The sequence below is a fragment of the Odocoileus virginianus genome, chromosome 27 (assembly GCF_023699985.2).
Source record: "Odocoileus virginianus isolate 20LAN1187 ecotype Illinois chromosome 27, Ovbor_1.2, whole genome shotgun sequence".
NCBI lineage: Eukaryota > Metazoa > Chordata > Mammalia > Artiodactyla > Cervidae > Odocoileus > Odocoileus virginianus.
The window spans coordinates 30,938,256-30,952,991 of NC_069700.1; the positions used below are offsets into that span (position 1 = coordinate 30,938,256).

General features: G+C 40.6%; 2 protein-coding genes across 2 annotated transcripts in view; both read right to left on the bottom strand.

Moving 5' to 3' along the window:
* DNAH8 (dynein axonemal heavy chain 8) overlaps nt 1–14,736 on the bottom strand; it is a 341,076-nt gene that overhangs the window by 224,876 nt on the left and 101,464 nt on the right. The window contains exons 24-25 of the mRNA XM_070456508.1: nt 9,112–9,230; nt 5,892–5,998 (exon numbers count right to left, since the gene is read on the bottom strand). Of these exons, the coding sequence (XP_070312609.1) occupies nt 5,892–5,998; nt 9,112–9,230 (226 nt within the window). The remainder of the gene's footprint in view (nt 1–5,891; nt 5,999–9,111; nt 9,231–14,736) is intronic.
* Nucleotides 9,456–12,029, bottom strand: DNTTIP2 (deoxynucleotidyltransferase terminal interacting protein 2). Its single transcript, XM_070456507.1, is given in 5 exon segments — nt 9,456–10,106; nt 10,108–10,988; nt 10,990–11,211; nt 11,213–11,989; nt 11,991–12,029. Coding segments are annotated over 5 exon segments (2,283 nt in total). The 3' UTR covers nt 9,456–9,742.

The window sequence follows — 14,736 nt, forward strand, 5'->3', positions numbered from 1 at the left end:
ATTATGCTCAGACAGAAGTACAGACATACAGACACATGAGTGCAATTAATGAATGACACACATCGGCCTGAAAATTATTAGTAGTTCCGTTATCTCCCTCTGTCTGATCTCTGTCCCATCCCAGATGAAATTTAATAAGTGTAAACCTTTCCATAGAAAGAAATGTTATCCTTACTGAAAAGTGACACCTCCATTCATAACAGAGGATCAATGGTTCCCAGGTAAACATATTATTGCAAGGAACTCTTTTAACTAGAAACAAGCAAACAAAGGAAAAAACCTCTAATTCTTAGTCTCACTGTGAAATTCAATACACACAGACTGTATTTGAAAGGGTACAATCTGAGAAAAAGAAAGAGTTTTATAAACTGTAATCAAGCAGCTGAACTAAAAGAAGCAATGGACAGCATACTAGATCCTTCAGTGACTTATCTGACAAACTAGAGGATTAGCTTAAGGAATTCTCCAATCATTCCCATGCAAAATATGAGACATAAATTACTTAAGGAAAAGGTAATAAAGATAAGTTTATCCTCCACGTAGTGTACCACAGGTGCTTTTCCAAGCACTTTTCCATAAACTGAAGTGTTTCATGCTCACATTAACTCTTGACACAGATCCCATGATTATTATTTCCTTATTGCAGATGAGGAAACCAAGGCAGAGAATTAAGTAACTCGCAGAGGGTCACTCAGCTCAGAGACGCTCTGCTACCTAGGATCCACCGTGGAAACCCTACATACAGTACGTTTAAGCATGCTGCTGCTGCTGCTAAGTCACTTCAGTCGTGTCCGACTCCGTGTGATCCCACAGACGGCAGCCCACCAGGCTCCCCCGTCCCTGGGATTCTCCAGGCAAGAACACTGGAGTGTGCTGCCATTTCCTTCTCCAAGCCCTTCTCAAATCTTAAGAATACACTTATTTTTTCACCTTGAAAAGTTTCTCTGTGTGACTCAGGATTAATGGGGATAAAACATGTGTTATCTGTGAATTTCCAGAATAAATGGGGGCAATCTTGTAAGCAGCAAAAAAACTGTTACTTAGAAAAGAAAAATCAGATTAGCAGCAGAACTCACATCTGAAAATGGAAACAAAAGAAGCCACTGAAACAGTATTTGTGGAGTGCGAGAGAAAGAGGCTATGATCCAAGCTGACCAAATAGTCTTCACAGGTGCAGGAAAGAGAGATGTTTTAGACAAGGGAGGATTCTGCAGTAATATACTCATATATGCCTCTTTAAAAATCACAGAAGTACAGTTTCAAATTAACATGGAATTCTGAGGTCAGACTTCAAAAATGCCTCCCTGTGCCAAGTATGTCACAATCATGGATAGACCATGAAGGACCTGAAAATACTCAAAGAGAAGGTTAGCATCACCATACATCAGGCAGGCATCAGAAACACACAGTAGCCTGGCCAGGGCTCTGGTCAGGAAACAAGCAGTGATAGTGGGACTTGGCCCCTGAGGACTATGGGGGCTAAAGTTGTCCACGTGAGAGGGGACCCATCTAGGCTTGCTACCTGACACCGACACTGAAGCGATGTCCCCCCACTTGTAAGGACAGGCAAAACAACAAGATGTTTGCCAACCTCCTGCCTGCAGCTGCAGCTTTTCCAAAAGATGTTTTCACCCGGGGTGAAAGGAGCAAATCCACAGCATCCTCATTTTGCCACTAAGCTGAGCTGCCCATGTGCTTCCCCAAGGAATCTGCCACATCCCAGCATCTCTTCAGGGGATACGTAACTGTGAACAAATGTGACCCAGCCCTGCACTCAAGATGCCAAGGGTCATGTGGAGACAAGAGAAACACACGAAAGGAAGAAGGGAGAAACACATGAAAACAACCAAAGAAAAACTCTTGCTCATGGAGAGTCTACAAATAAATTCCAATACATGTGCCTAGGTCTAACATAAAGAAAGAAGACTAAAGACATCAATAATTGAAACAAAACTTCACTGCAGATAAAGTTTAATGTATAGAAGCATGACAAACTCAAATATAAATATATTAAGGATGTTCAAAGATAAATGAAGCCATCTTCCAAAAAGTAATAAATTGCTAAACTAAAAAGGCAAGAATGATACAGTATCTAGAGGATAAGGACAAAATTATAAATTGAAATATTTAAGATATAGTAGATGAGACCACCTTTAGGCTAGAAACAAAGATACTTGACAATGATGTAGCCCAGAAAGACAAAAAAGATGAAATATATGACAGCGAGGAGACAGGAAAGACAGACTGACCTGCCCCAGCATTTAAGATAGCCAAATAACCACGGTGCCCACAACAGTTCTGGTTTAAGTCCACCCTGAATCTTCATCTAGATAGTGCCTCTTCACTCAAAAGTGTGTCCAAGGTGGAACAATTGATTATGTGGTCAACCTACTCAACATTCAGCTACAGGAGTTCCATATCAACAGAATGAAGAGACTGTCTCAGAAGCAATAACTCAACAGGAAATTGCTGAGGATTTTCTAGGATTAAAGAACACTACAAGTCATCAAACAGAAAGTACACTCTGAGAATAAAGCATGACTAAATAAAGACAAATCCACTGTGGGAAAGGAAGCTGCAGAACATCAAGGATAAAAAAACAATTTTCAGTTAGATTCACTGCACACTTCCCATCAGCAACAATATACGTCAGGAAAAAAATGAAGAAATACATCCAAAGTGCTGAGAGAAAAACAAAAGTTTTTATACAGCCAACTTGGTTCAGACTTAAAATGAAGACTAAGAGAGTCTACATCTACCCATGCTTACTGAGGAACCAGGGGTATAAAATAAATACACAAGAACCTGGAGATTTTAATAAAATATTCCAGTAAATATTTTATAGTGTTCAAAAAATAGATAAAAGCAAAACATCACACAGAAATTATAAAGTTCATGCCAAACTCTTTGTAGTTAGAAATAAAGATGATAAAACTGAAAAAAATATATAGACAGTGCTTTTTAAAAACCAGAGATAAATATATGTATTCTAAATGTGAAGGTAACTACTTAAAGGACTAAAGTATATGAAAGAGAATAAAAGGGGGAAATTATCCATCCCAAGGATAATAAATAAACCAAGGAAAAAGGAGAGTAAGAAACTACAAAAACAAATGTCATAAATTAACTGTAACTATATAAAAAAATCCAAAAATGTAAGTCAATTCAGTCAGTTCAGTCGCTCAGTCACGTCCGACTCTTTGTGACCCCATGAACCGCAGCACGCCAGGCCTCCCTGTCCATCACCAACTCCCAGAGTTCACCCAAACCCATGTCCATTGGTCGGTGATGCCATCCAACCATCTCATCCTCTGTCGTCCCCTTCTCCTCCTGCCCTCAATCTTTCCCAGCATCAGGGTCTTTTCCAGTGAGTCAGCTCTTCACATCAGGTGGCCAAAGTATTGGAGTTTCAGCTTCAACATCAGTCCTTCCAATGAACACCCAGGACTGATCTCCTTTAGGATGGACTGGTTGGATCTCCTTGCAGTCCAAGGGACTCTCAAGAGTCTTCTCCAACACCACAGTTCAAAAGCATCAATTCTTCAGAGCTCATTAAATGGCAGAGATAATAAGATTAAATAAAAATAATCAGGTATATAATCCTTTTAAGAGGTAAAATAAAAAAACTTAACAGAAAAAAAGAAATGAAATGAAGGGATAGAAAAAGATAAACCAAAAAATCTGGGAAAGTAAAATTAAGGACAGACCAAAAAGAATGAGAAATCAGGATTAATATGGATAAAGAGGCCCCTTAAAAAAAATAATAAAGTGTTCTAACAGACTTAACTATATGATGTCACATGCACCTAGCCACATAGTCTTAAAAGATATAAAACGAGAACTGACCAAAACAGAAGGAAAACTGACAACTTCATAATCACATTGGGAGATCTGAATAGTGCAATTAAAATTTAGCAATGAATAACCAAAGAATAAACCTAGCAAAAATGTACAAGACTTTTACACAGAGAATTAAAAAACTTGATTGAGAAATATTTTAAAAATGAAAAATAAATGGAGAGGTAATCCATGATTCTGAACGGAAGACTCAATATAGTAAGGATGCTAATTCCCTCCAAATTTACCTATAGATTCAGTGTAATTTAAATAACTATCCCAAAAGAAAAATTAATTTTCTATTTTAACTAATTAACTATATGGGAAAGAAATACTGGTCGTCTCCTACTTTACACTAAACACAAAAATAAATACCATGTGGACTAAACCCCTAACTGTAAAAGATAAAACTTTAAAACTTTCAGAAGACATGATGCAGTAGAGAAAAATTTCCTTTAAAAGGCATAGAAATCACAAATCACTAAGGAAAAGACTGATAAATTTGAATTTAAACTCAACAAAGAATACCATAAACAGAACAAAAAGGCACAAGGAGAGAAGATATCTGCTATGATATCAACAAAGTTAATATTGAGACTATCCATGAATAAATCCAATCACATAGTAAAACAGACAGAAGGAAGGAGGTCAGAAAGGAAGAAGAAGGGAAAGAAGGAAATAGAAAAGCGGAGGGAAGGGAAGGAAAAAGAAGGAAAGACAAATTTTTTTAAAAAGAAAGCACAAATGGCTCATAAACATAAAAATATGTTTAACCTCATCAGTAACCAGGAAAGTGATCATTTAAACCCCAGTGAGATGCCATTCTACACCTGTACACACTGGCAAGAATTTTTTAATTGACAGAAATCAACTGTGTGCAAGGAGGAGGAGCCATGGGCACCCTCCTGCTAGACTCGTTGTTGCTATTGTTCAGTTGCTAAGTTGTGTCCGATTCTTTGCAACACCATGAACTATAGCATGCCAGGCTCCTCTGTCCTCCACTATCTCCCAGAGTTGGCTCAAATTCATGTCCACTGAGCCGGTGATGCTATCTAATCAGTCCATCCTCCGCTGTCCCTTCTCCTGTTGCCTTCAATCCTTCCCAGCATCAGGGTCTTTTCCAGTGAGTCGGCCCTTTGCATAAGGTGGCCAAAGTACTGGAGCTTCAGCTTCCGCATCAGTCCTTCGAGTAAATATTCAGGGTTTATCTTCTTTAGCATTGACTGGTGGTGATCTCTGTGCTGTCCAAAGGACTCTCAATAATCTTCTCTAGTGCCACAATTCATGAGCATCAATTCTCTGGCACTCAGCCTTCTTTATGGTCCAACTCTCACATCCATACACGACTACCAGTAAAACCATAGCTTTGTCTATGCAGACCTTTGCTAGCAAAGTGATGTCTCTGCCTTTTAATATGCTCTCTAGGTTTGTCACAGCTTTCCTTCCAAGGAGCAAGAATGTTAGGCACTGCCTGGTAAAGTGAGGAGTGCAGACACCCCAGGGCCCAGCCATCCCACTCAGCAGATGCAGCATGAGATAGGCACAAGAGTGTTCACAACAGCCCAAACTGCAAACACCCCAAACGATCACCACCAGTAGAACTGATAAAACAGACTGTGTACACTCTGGCTAAATAGAAATGAAAATAAATTATATCAGCATAAATGCTTCTCAAAAACAATACTGAACACAGTTCAAATACAGACAAAATTGAACAATACAAAAATGGGGTAAACTGTAAAAAAAAAAAAAAGCAAAACAAGACAATGATAAACATCAAGTTCCAAACAGTGGCTACCTCTGCATGAGCAGAGAAGGGACCAGTAAGGGGACTGCAGTGTTCAGTGCTCTTTATTCTTGGGCTGGTTGCTAGGAATATGGTTGCTCATTCATCACTGTTTTTATAATATTACACACTTGTTTTTATACAGTATTTTCATAAGTGGCACATTTTAAATTTTATAACTTTTAAAATTAATGAATAAAAATTAAAAGTGCTTTAGCATTGTACTGTGATAGTATTACCAGACACATTTAGTGTATTTTCCACTTGCCTGGCAACAAATATTCTTCTTTTCATTGTGTCCAAAGATAACCGTGTAGCTTTTTGAAGACTGTCTAGTAATTGATGAGAGAAAAAAGCGTAGACCTCTTTACATTCCTATAATGAGAAATCATACTAAATTTGGTACCAAAAAAATCTAACACCCTCAAAGAAATAATATAACATTAGAAGTGACATGCAAAAGATGAAAATAATAAACTTTACAACTTCAATAATGTTATAGAAATAAATTCAACACTGTGTTACTCTTTTACTTTTTAAAACAAGTAAGAATATATGAAAAATGTGCTTTCATAAACAATCCAGCAAATTAGAAGGTGTTACTCCAAAGCCAAAATTCAAAAACAGCTAATTGAAAATAATCCTGGTTTGCTCAATATCCAATAATTCACTCAACAAAACTGAAGCATTTAGGGGTGTATACTTCTCAGTGCTTAGAGGTGTGGACACAGGAGGATAGTTAGTCTCCAACCTCAGAAGTCTCAGTTTGGTAAATAAATATGTTTTAAAATGATAAAGACTTCACTGGCAGTCCAGGGGTGGGGACTCTGTGCTTCCACTGCAGGGGGCATGGGTTCAATGCCTGGTCAGGGAACTGGGATCCTACATGCCACACCATGCAGTCAAATGATTATAATAATAAATTATTAAAGTCAGTGGCTGACTTTATTTTTGGGGGCTCCAAAATCACTGCAGATGGTGACTGCAGTCATGAAATTAAAAGACGCTTGCTCCTTGGAAGGAAAGTTATGACCAACCTAGATAGCATATTAAAAAGCAGAGACATTACTTTGCCAACAAAGGTCTGTCTAGTCAAGGCTATGATTTTTCCAGTGGTCATGTATGGATGTGAGAGTTGGACTATAAAGAAAGCTGAGCATTGAAGAAGTGATGCTTTTGAACTGTGGTGTTGGAGAAGACTCTTGAGAGTCCCTTGGACTGCAAGAAGATCCAACCAGTCCATCCTAAAGGAAATCAGTCCTGGGTATTCATTGGAAGGACTGATGTTGAAGCTGATACTCCAATATTTTGGCCATCTGATGCAAAGAGCTGACTCATTTGAAAAGACCTTGATGTTGGGAAAGATTGAAGGCAGGAGGAGAAAGGGACAACAGAGGATGAGATGGTTAGATCGCATCACCGACTCAATGGACATGAGTTTGGGAAAACTCCAGGAGTTGGTGATGGACAGGGAGGCCTGGCGTGCTGTGGTTCATGGGGTCACAGGAAGTCGGACATGACTGAGCCACTGAATTGAACTGAACAATAAAATAAAGCTGCCTTTAAAAAAATGTATGATACCCAAATGTATGGGATGAAACTTCCACCATCTTGACACCAGGGTTTGCCCCTCTCTGTCAGCCCCTTTCCCTCCAGCGAAGCAATAGCCATACTTATTGGTCAGAGCACAGAATAAATATTGAGCCTGGGCAGGTGTCGGGGCACCACGTCTTGCTTCACAGCGAGTCCCACGCCCATGGCCAAGCTCTGGCCACACTGTCCCTGTCCACCCTATGCCCTGCCCCCTCTGAGACTGGGCGGGCCAGTTAGGTTGAGTTGCTTCAGAAGGGAGGCCTGTCAGGTGTTAACAAAGAGGAATATGATCAGGGTTGGTCAAGCATCAGGCTACAGCACAGACAGAATATCATGAGGCGTTTACGTGAGACCACTGTGGAAGCGATGTGGAAGGTGGATTTGAGAGGCAGAGGCTGTTGAGGAGGTGCCCACCCTGATGCAGCTCCAAGTGATCCCGCAGCTCCAGAGGCTCTGATGGTGCCCAGTATGGTACTCAGTCTTGCTCTAAGGACCCCAGCCAGTGTCACAGGGAATGCAGTTGGAAGTGAAGGACTCTCCAGCCACCTCCCACTGACCAATAGTGGCTGCCTAAGTGTCTGGCGCTGAGAAGCAATCCACAGCTAAAATCTAGACTCAGCAGGAAAGTGTTTCTAATTATACCATCCTTGAGTCAGAAGGTGAAAATGAAACACATGTGTGCTGTTTATTTCCAAAATTATGTTGGAGTATGGGGTGTGTATGTGTGTGTGTGTGTGTGAATCTGTATCAGTTGTGTCCAACTCTTGAAACCCCATGCTCTATAGCCCACCGGGCTCCTCTGTCCATGGAATTTTCCAGGCAAGAATACTGGAGTGGGTTGCCACTTCCTCCTCCAGAGGAATCTTCCCGACACAGGGATCAAACCCATGTCTCTTGCATTGCAGGCAGATTCTTTACCACTAGCACCACTTGCGTGGGTTAGAGAGTATAAAAGAAAGTAAAATGGAGAAAGAATGAAAAGATGGGTATGGAGGGTTAAAAAATTAAAGGGGGACCTCCCAGGTAGTTAAAAATCTGCCTTCCAATGCAGGGGACACGGGTTCGACCTGAGGTCGGGGAACAAAGTTCCCAGAAACTGCAGGGCAACTAAGCCTGCTTACCACAACTACTGAAGCCAAGAGTTCTAGAACCCTCTTACCACAACTAAAGAGTCTGTGTACCACGACGAAAATCCCAGGTGACACAAGCAAGACCCGACCCATAGAAATAAATAAATATTAAAGAAAAAGAAAACTGATGGCAGCAGGAGAAATCGGGAAGTAGTACAAACGCGGCAGAGGCATTCAGAGTCGATGAACGGCCAGGAGGCCTAAGAAGGATGAAGAATCCCAGTGTCTCAATTTCCATTCTCAACACATCTCAGTGTAATGTGAAACTCTGCCCACCTGGGGTTTCTCCTGCAGGGGAATCCACAGGATATCCACAGTGCTTATAAAAAATGCAGATCCCTGGACCCCAGGTGAATCAAAGTCTGGTCTTGCAATATAGGTAACTCCATTAAAAACAGTAACTGAGAACAAAGTTCTCCGTCCTGAGTCAAATGGATTGGCACTATGGTCCCAGATGTGACATTTACTACATAAGAAAGCATGGTCAGTCACAATGGAGGCAATAACTATATAAACTGTAATTGACAGAATCAGATTAAAAGCAGATGATATTGGGGGAAAAACTGTAAGGACTGCTGTAGCTTGTCAGATTCCACAGTGTAGGATAGAAAATTATATTTTCTGGATTTTGTTATAAATCCACACAGATTGGCTGCAGAACTACCTGGGGGCGGGGTGGCGGGGAGGAAAACACCATTTGGGATTATCTGCAAGCCTATGAGTTATAATTCTGTGAAATTGCAGGAGGTTGTTTCACAATAATACCTTCTTAAATTCATCTTCTTTATCATCTTTAACATCAGCCTCAGGCACAATATTAGCATCATAATCAGTGCTTTCACCATCTTCTCCCTCACTTCCAAAAACAACATGCTTTCTCAGCTCTATAGAAAAGATAACATAAAAATAGAACATTTAATACTTAGCATTTGGTTTATTCTATATGACCAAACCTTCTTAGGAAGCTCCTTCTTTAAAAAACTCTCAATCGAAAAATCAAAAATTTGTTTCTAGGAGAATCACCCTTGGAATTCAATTTAAATCAAGTACACTTTTCAAACACAGTATCTAGAATGAAGGAACATTTAAAGAGAGCTCTACATGTTAGCTTTTTTTTTTTTTTAGTTGAAGTATTTCAGTTTATTTCAGTATTTCACTGAATAAGGTATTTTACATTTGTTGATAACTCTCTACTTTGTTCCAAGTTATTTATGTGACTTTAAAAAATACATAAAGGGACTTCCCTGGTGGTCCAATGGCAAAGACTCCATGCTCCCACTGCAGAGGGTGCAGGTTCAAAACCTGGTCAGGCAACTAAGATTCTGTATAATTTGCAGTGCAGCCAAAAAAAAAAAAAAAGACTGCAGTATCAATTTTGTGATTTGCCTGGTGAATCTTAGTTATGGAACTTCTTCTTTCGAAACTTCTTTCCTGCTTCATTTGCTGCCTTTTCAGCCATTATCTCTGAGTACATCCTTCAGTTGTATCTTCTGAACTCAGAATCAGCCAGCAGTTCCTCCACAATAGTTCTCTTCCTTTGTTTCTTGGGAACTCGTGAATGGTAGAAGTCAGCAGGATTATCCACAATGGTTCCAATCTGGAAGTACTTAGGGAAGCCATCTCTATCATTTCTCTTGTAAGACCTTTTTGGGTCCATGCTAGCTCTCATCTTCAGTGCTTTGAGATCATTTTTCAGTTCGTCTGTCAGTTCTGGCGCTTTCATACCAAACCATCCATCACCTGCTGTTTTTTGTCGCTCTTCTGCATTTTTTCTGAAGTTTATATTTTGATTCACTATACGGTGGGACACAGTAGTTTTTTTCAAATTCAGGAGTAATGACAGTTTTCTGCAGAAGCTCATCTTTCCTTTTCTCTTTTACCTATGTTAGGGTTCTCTTGTTCAACTGTAGCCTGTCTGCATTGAAATTAATATACAAACCACCCAGCTCCTTAATATTCAGTCCAGGATCTATGCTGCTCCTCGTCAACTTCAGAAGTTTAGATTTTGTGCTACTTAGTAAGGTGTTTTCATCACTAAACTCATTATCTTTATTTCTGTCATGGTCTGATAGTTCTTCACTTTCTTCCTCTTCTTCCTCCTCCTCCTTCTCAGTGGCAACCTCACTTGCCTTGTCTTCTTCATCCAAGTAAAAATCTTTATCAGCACTCAATCCGGGAGTAGTGTCAATCACAAACAATGCATTGTCACGTGACAGACTTTCTGAGTCTCCATTTAGGGACTCTTTGTTACCCTTATTTTCAACAAAACACACAGTGTCCTCTTCATTCTCACTGTGTCCAGACTGCTGGCTTTCATCACTGCTGAGAACTAACAAAACAGAATCATCTTTATCCTGAGTTGTGTTGAACGCAACTTTACTTGGCTTGGTGTCCTTCTCAGAATCTACCTCCTCTTCTTCGCTCCTGTCTTCACTGACACCTATCACTGGGCACTCTTCTCCATCACTATCACTACCATCACCAGGTTCTGAACTGTCACTTGTTTCTATGGCATTCTTTCTCTCTTCATTCCATCTGTCCATTTCCACAATGGCAAATGTGTGAGCTAACGATTTCATCGCAGCCTCACAGTTCAGAGTTCAGGACTCTGATGTGGTTTTGTTACTTTCAGGGGTTGAATGCTCTTTGAGAAACTAACTGCGGAAGGCCAGTGTCCTGAAGTTCAGGAAGATTCTTCAACTGAGAGTTCTTCTCATTACCTTCTTTTCCCCCAACTATTATTTTTTTGGCTTCTTCATCTAAACTTTTACAATTCTGCTTTGATATTTCTTTGAGAGGTGAAATACTGTCCTGCTCTTCCTCTCTTATGGTATTTTGGGCTTTTTTCACTGCTAGTTTTTTTTTCTGAAATTCCAAAGAAGGAATCATCATCAGGGTCATTATAAATTTCATTATTAGAGAAATTTGGCTTATTTATCTGAGAAAGTGATCTTGCTAGTAAACGAGAAGTTCGTCTGTTAACTGAATCCTCTAAATTCACAGGTGTATGTGTGATTTCCTTCTCATTTTCTAGTACAATCTTAGTCTCCTCAGTTTGTGCCTGTAATTTCCTCTGCATACTCCTTGTTGTTCTCCTAGTTGCAATTCCAGAAAATGAAGAAACATCTGAGCATGATGACTCAGCATCAGAAATAACTTCCACATGGCATTCTTGCTTTGGTTCTCTTTGGGATTTAGCCTTACTTCTTCTGGTTGTTATTTCTGTGCCAGGCATAATTCTAGAAATACTGGAAACATGTGATTCTGCTTCAGAGACTTCTTCAGTATGAGACTCACTTACCCGAGTTATTTTTAGCCTTTTCCTTACACTAGAAACTGTGGTGCCTGCAACTAAGATCTGTCTTCTCCTAGTTACTCTGAAAATAGGATCCTGGACCTCAGACACGGAAGAACAATTTGACTCTGCTTCAGAGATCTCGCCATCTGTCGAAGGTTTGTTCATTTCTGGTAATGAGCCTGTAGTTCCACTCTTCCTGGTTTTAGGAGCTGGACTTCGTTCTGGAGTGGTCTGTGATTCAGCAGTATTTGGGTTATCAGGTGAGGACCCCTTCCTGCCTTTTGGGTGCACTTGAAGTCTTGTGACAGAATTCTTCTTCCGCGAGCTTTCAACTGACGTGGCTTGGGTCCCGGCCTTGAGGCCGCGCAGACCTAGTAACCACCATCTTCCAGGCGTGCGGCTCCCGCTACACGTTAGCTTTCTAAAATACCTGTTTAAGTTTTGACTTTGCTATCCTAACAAGCTGATATGTTTGTGTTTTTGATACTTATGATGAAAACCACTTAAAGTAAGTGAAAAATCTCTAAGAGGAAGAAGACATGCTGTGGATATTTAAGCTCTGAGGTTTTTTTTTGTTTGTTTTTTTAAAGCATACAAATTTATTTAATATAAGTTTTACATGACACGAGAAATTTCAAAAGGAAATTAAGATCCAAAGATGTGATTAAACTGCGGGGTTCCGCGCTAGGTTCTATAAAGAGTAGAAAATCATAGGAAAAAATGTGATAGGATTTAGCAAGGCCCATTTATTCTGATTCCTCTCAGCATCCTCCCATCTTTGAAAATAAAGATGCTCCTTTCCTCTCTGGATACATGGAAGCCTCTCAGATGAGAGGAGAAAATAGAGGTTGGAGATTCCTTCCCATACCACCTGGAGTGGCTCAGATGGTGAAGAAACTGCTTGCAATGCAGGAGACCCAGGTTCAATCCCTGGGTAAGGAAGATTCCCTGGAGTAGGAAATGGCAACCCACTCCAGTATTCTTGTCTGGAGAATCCCATGGACAGAGGAGACTGGTGGGCTACAGTCCATAGGGTCACAAAGGGTCGGACACAACTGAGTGACTAACACTTTCACTTTCCTGTACCACCACCTCTCAAATTCCTTTAGCTTAAAATATTCAATATGCATAGTAGCACATTTGGGGGTGGTATGTTCTGAGCCCCAACATTTCTCTCCTAACTTATGTTTTCCCTTCTTTCATTTCCTTTCCCTTAAAAACTTTGTATAGTATGGCATGGCAATACTAGAGAGGGGGTTCTGTAAACTTCTACTCCCCCCTCAGTCTTCTCCACACCTTCCCTGCGCCCCGCCTAATGAATCTAAAGACTTGTTAATTTGATTAGCATATTGATGCTACTTTTCCAAGAACTTTGCTTCATAGGTGGGATGAGCCCCTGTGTTTCCCCAAAAAAGCAAAGCTTTCTTCTAATAGTTTCAAATTTATCCCTTGCAAAAACTTCTCACATTTAGGAACTTTGGTGCAGAATCTTGCAAGTGGATTATAACTGGCTATAACTTACTAAAGAAACACATTTAACATTTTCTAGCAGTAAGTGAACATAATAAAATCTCTGGGTCGGGAAGATCCCCTGATGAAGGGAATAGCAACCCAATCCAGTATTCTTGCCTGGAGAATTCCATGGACAGGGGAGCCTGGCAGGCTAGTTTGTGGGGTCGCAAAGAGTCAGACACAACTGAGCCACTAACACTTTCACACACACACAATGGTTTTCCCTTCAAATTAAAACTACAAATTATTTATATTTATTACCTAAACTCCCCTCAGTAAATATATTATTTTCAGCACTTCTTACGGGTCTTATACATTTAGGAAAGCAAAATGTACTTTATATATTAAACAATTTGTTCACTGAATTAAACTGAAGTTTTTACTTAACGAACATGTCCATTTTCACCTACTTTTTCCATTACTGGAAAGGGATATTTGCCTGCACATGGCTTGCTCCTCCACCTGTCCACCTGTCCTTAACTTACAGTTCCTAACTTTCCATTGACTAGGTCTCAAAAAACAGCTGAGTTTTGCAGGCACAGCACAAACCCATTAATTGTAATTCCTACTGTGTGGGCCCTCTCTACATTCACGAGAACATTTTGGAATAGAAGAGCCTGAAAAGGATATTACAGAGATAATTTTTAAAGGCTTGTTTTAATAAATAAAAGAGAATTAAATCATTTATAAACTTGAGTTTTAGCTAAGATCACTCGTGTGTGTGTGTGTGTGTGTGCATTCAATCGTGTCCAACTGTTTGCAAGCTCATTGACTGTAGCCTGCCAGGCTCCTCTGTCCATGGGATTTTCCAGCCAAAAATACTGGAGTGGGTTGCCATTTCCTCCTCGAGGGGATCTTCCCAACCTAGGGATTGAATTCACGTCTCTGGAATCTCCTGCGTTAGCAGGCAGATTCTCAACCACTGTAAGCTCAGAGTTTCTCATCATCAGCTCTACTGACTACTTTCTTTTTTGCTGGGGGCTGTCCTATGCAATGGAGGATGTTTAGCAGCATCTCTGCCCTCTACTCAGATGGCTGTCAGGCAGTGTGACAACCAGTGTGTTGGAATGAATACATAAAAAAGAAAACGTTAACATAGCGGGCCAGAGACTGCTATCCATGTTAAGGCCTGCTTGCAAGGCTGGTCCTTAACAGGTGTCCGGGAATTTGGATTTGGGGCTTCCCAGGTGGCTCAGTGGTACAGAATCTGTCTGCCAATGCAGGAGACGTAGGTCGATCCCTGAGTAGGGAAGATCCCCTGGAGAAGGAAATGGCAACCGGCTCCCGTATTCTTGCCTGGGAAAACCCATGTGCAGAGGAGCCTGGCGGGCTACCGTCCCTGGGGTGGCAAAAGAGTGGGACACGACTTATCAACTAAACAACAACGACAACCTGGATGTCAGAGGGGTGCCCACCATTCCCTAACTCATACAAAGGCTCGCTGTGCCCACACTGTGCAAACTGCATGGCTTATGCTGAACCCCTGTCCTTCCCAGAGTCTGGAATTTCGGTACACGCTAAGCACAGAGGGCCTTCTTGAGAGCATATCTGTAGCACTTATGATTCAAACATTTTAACCA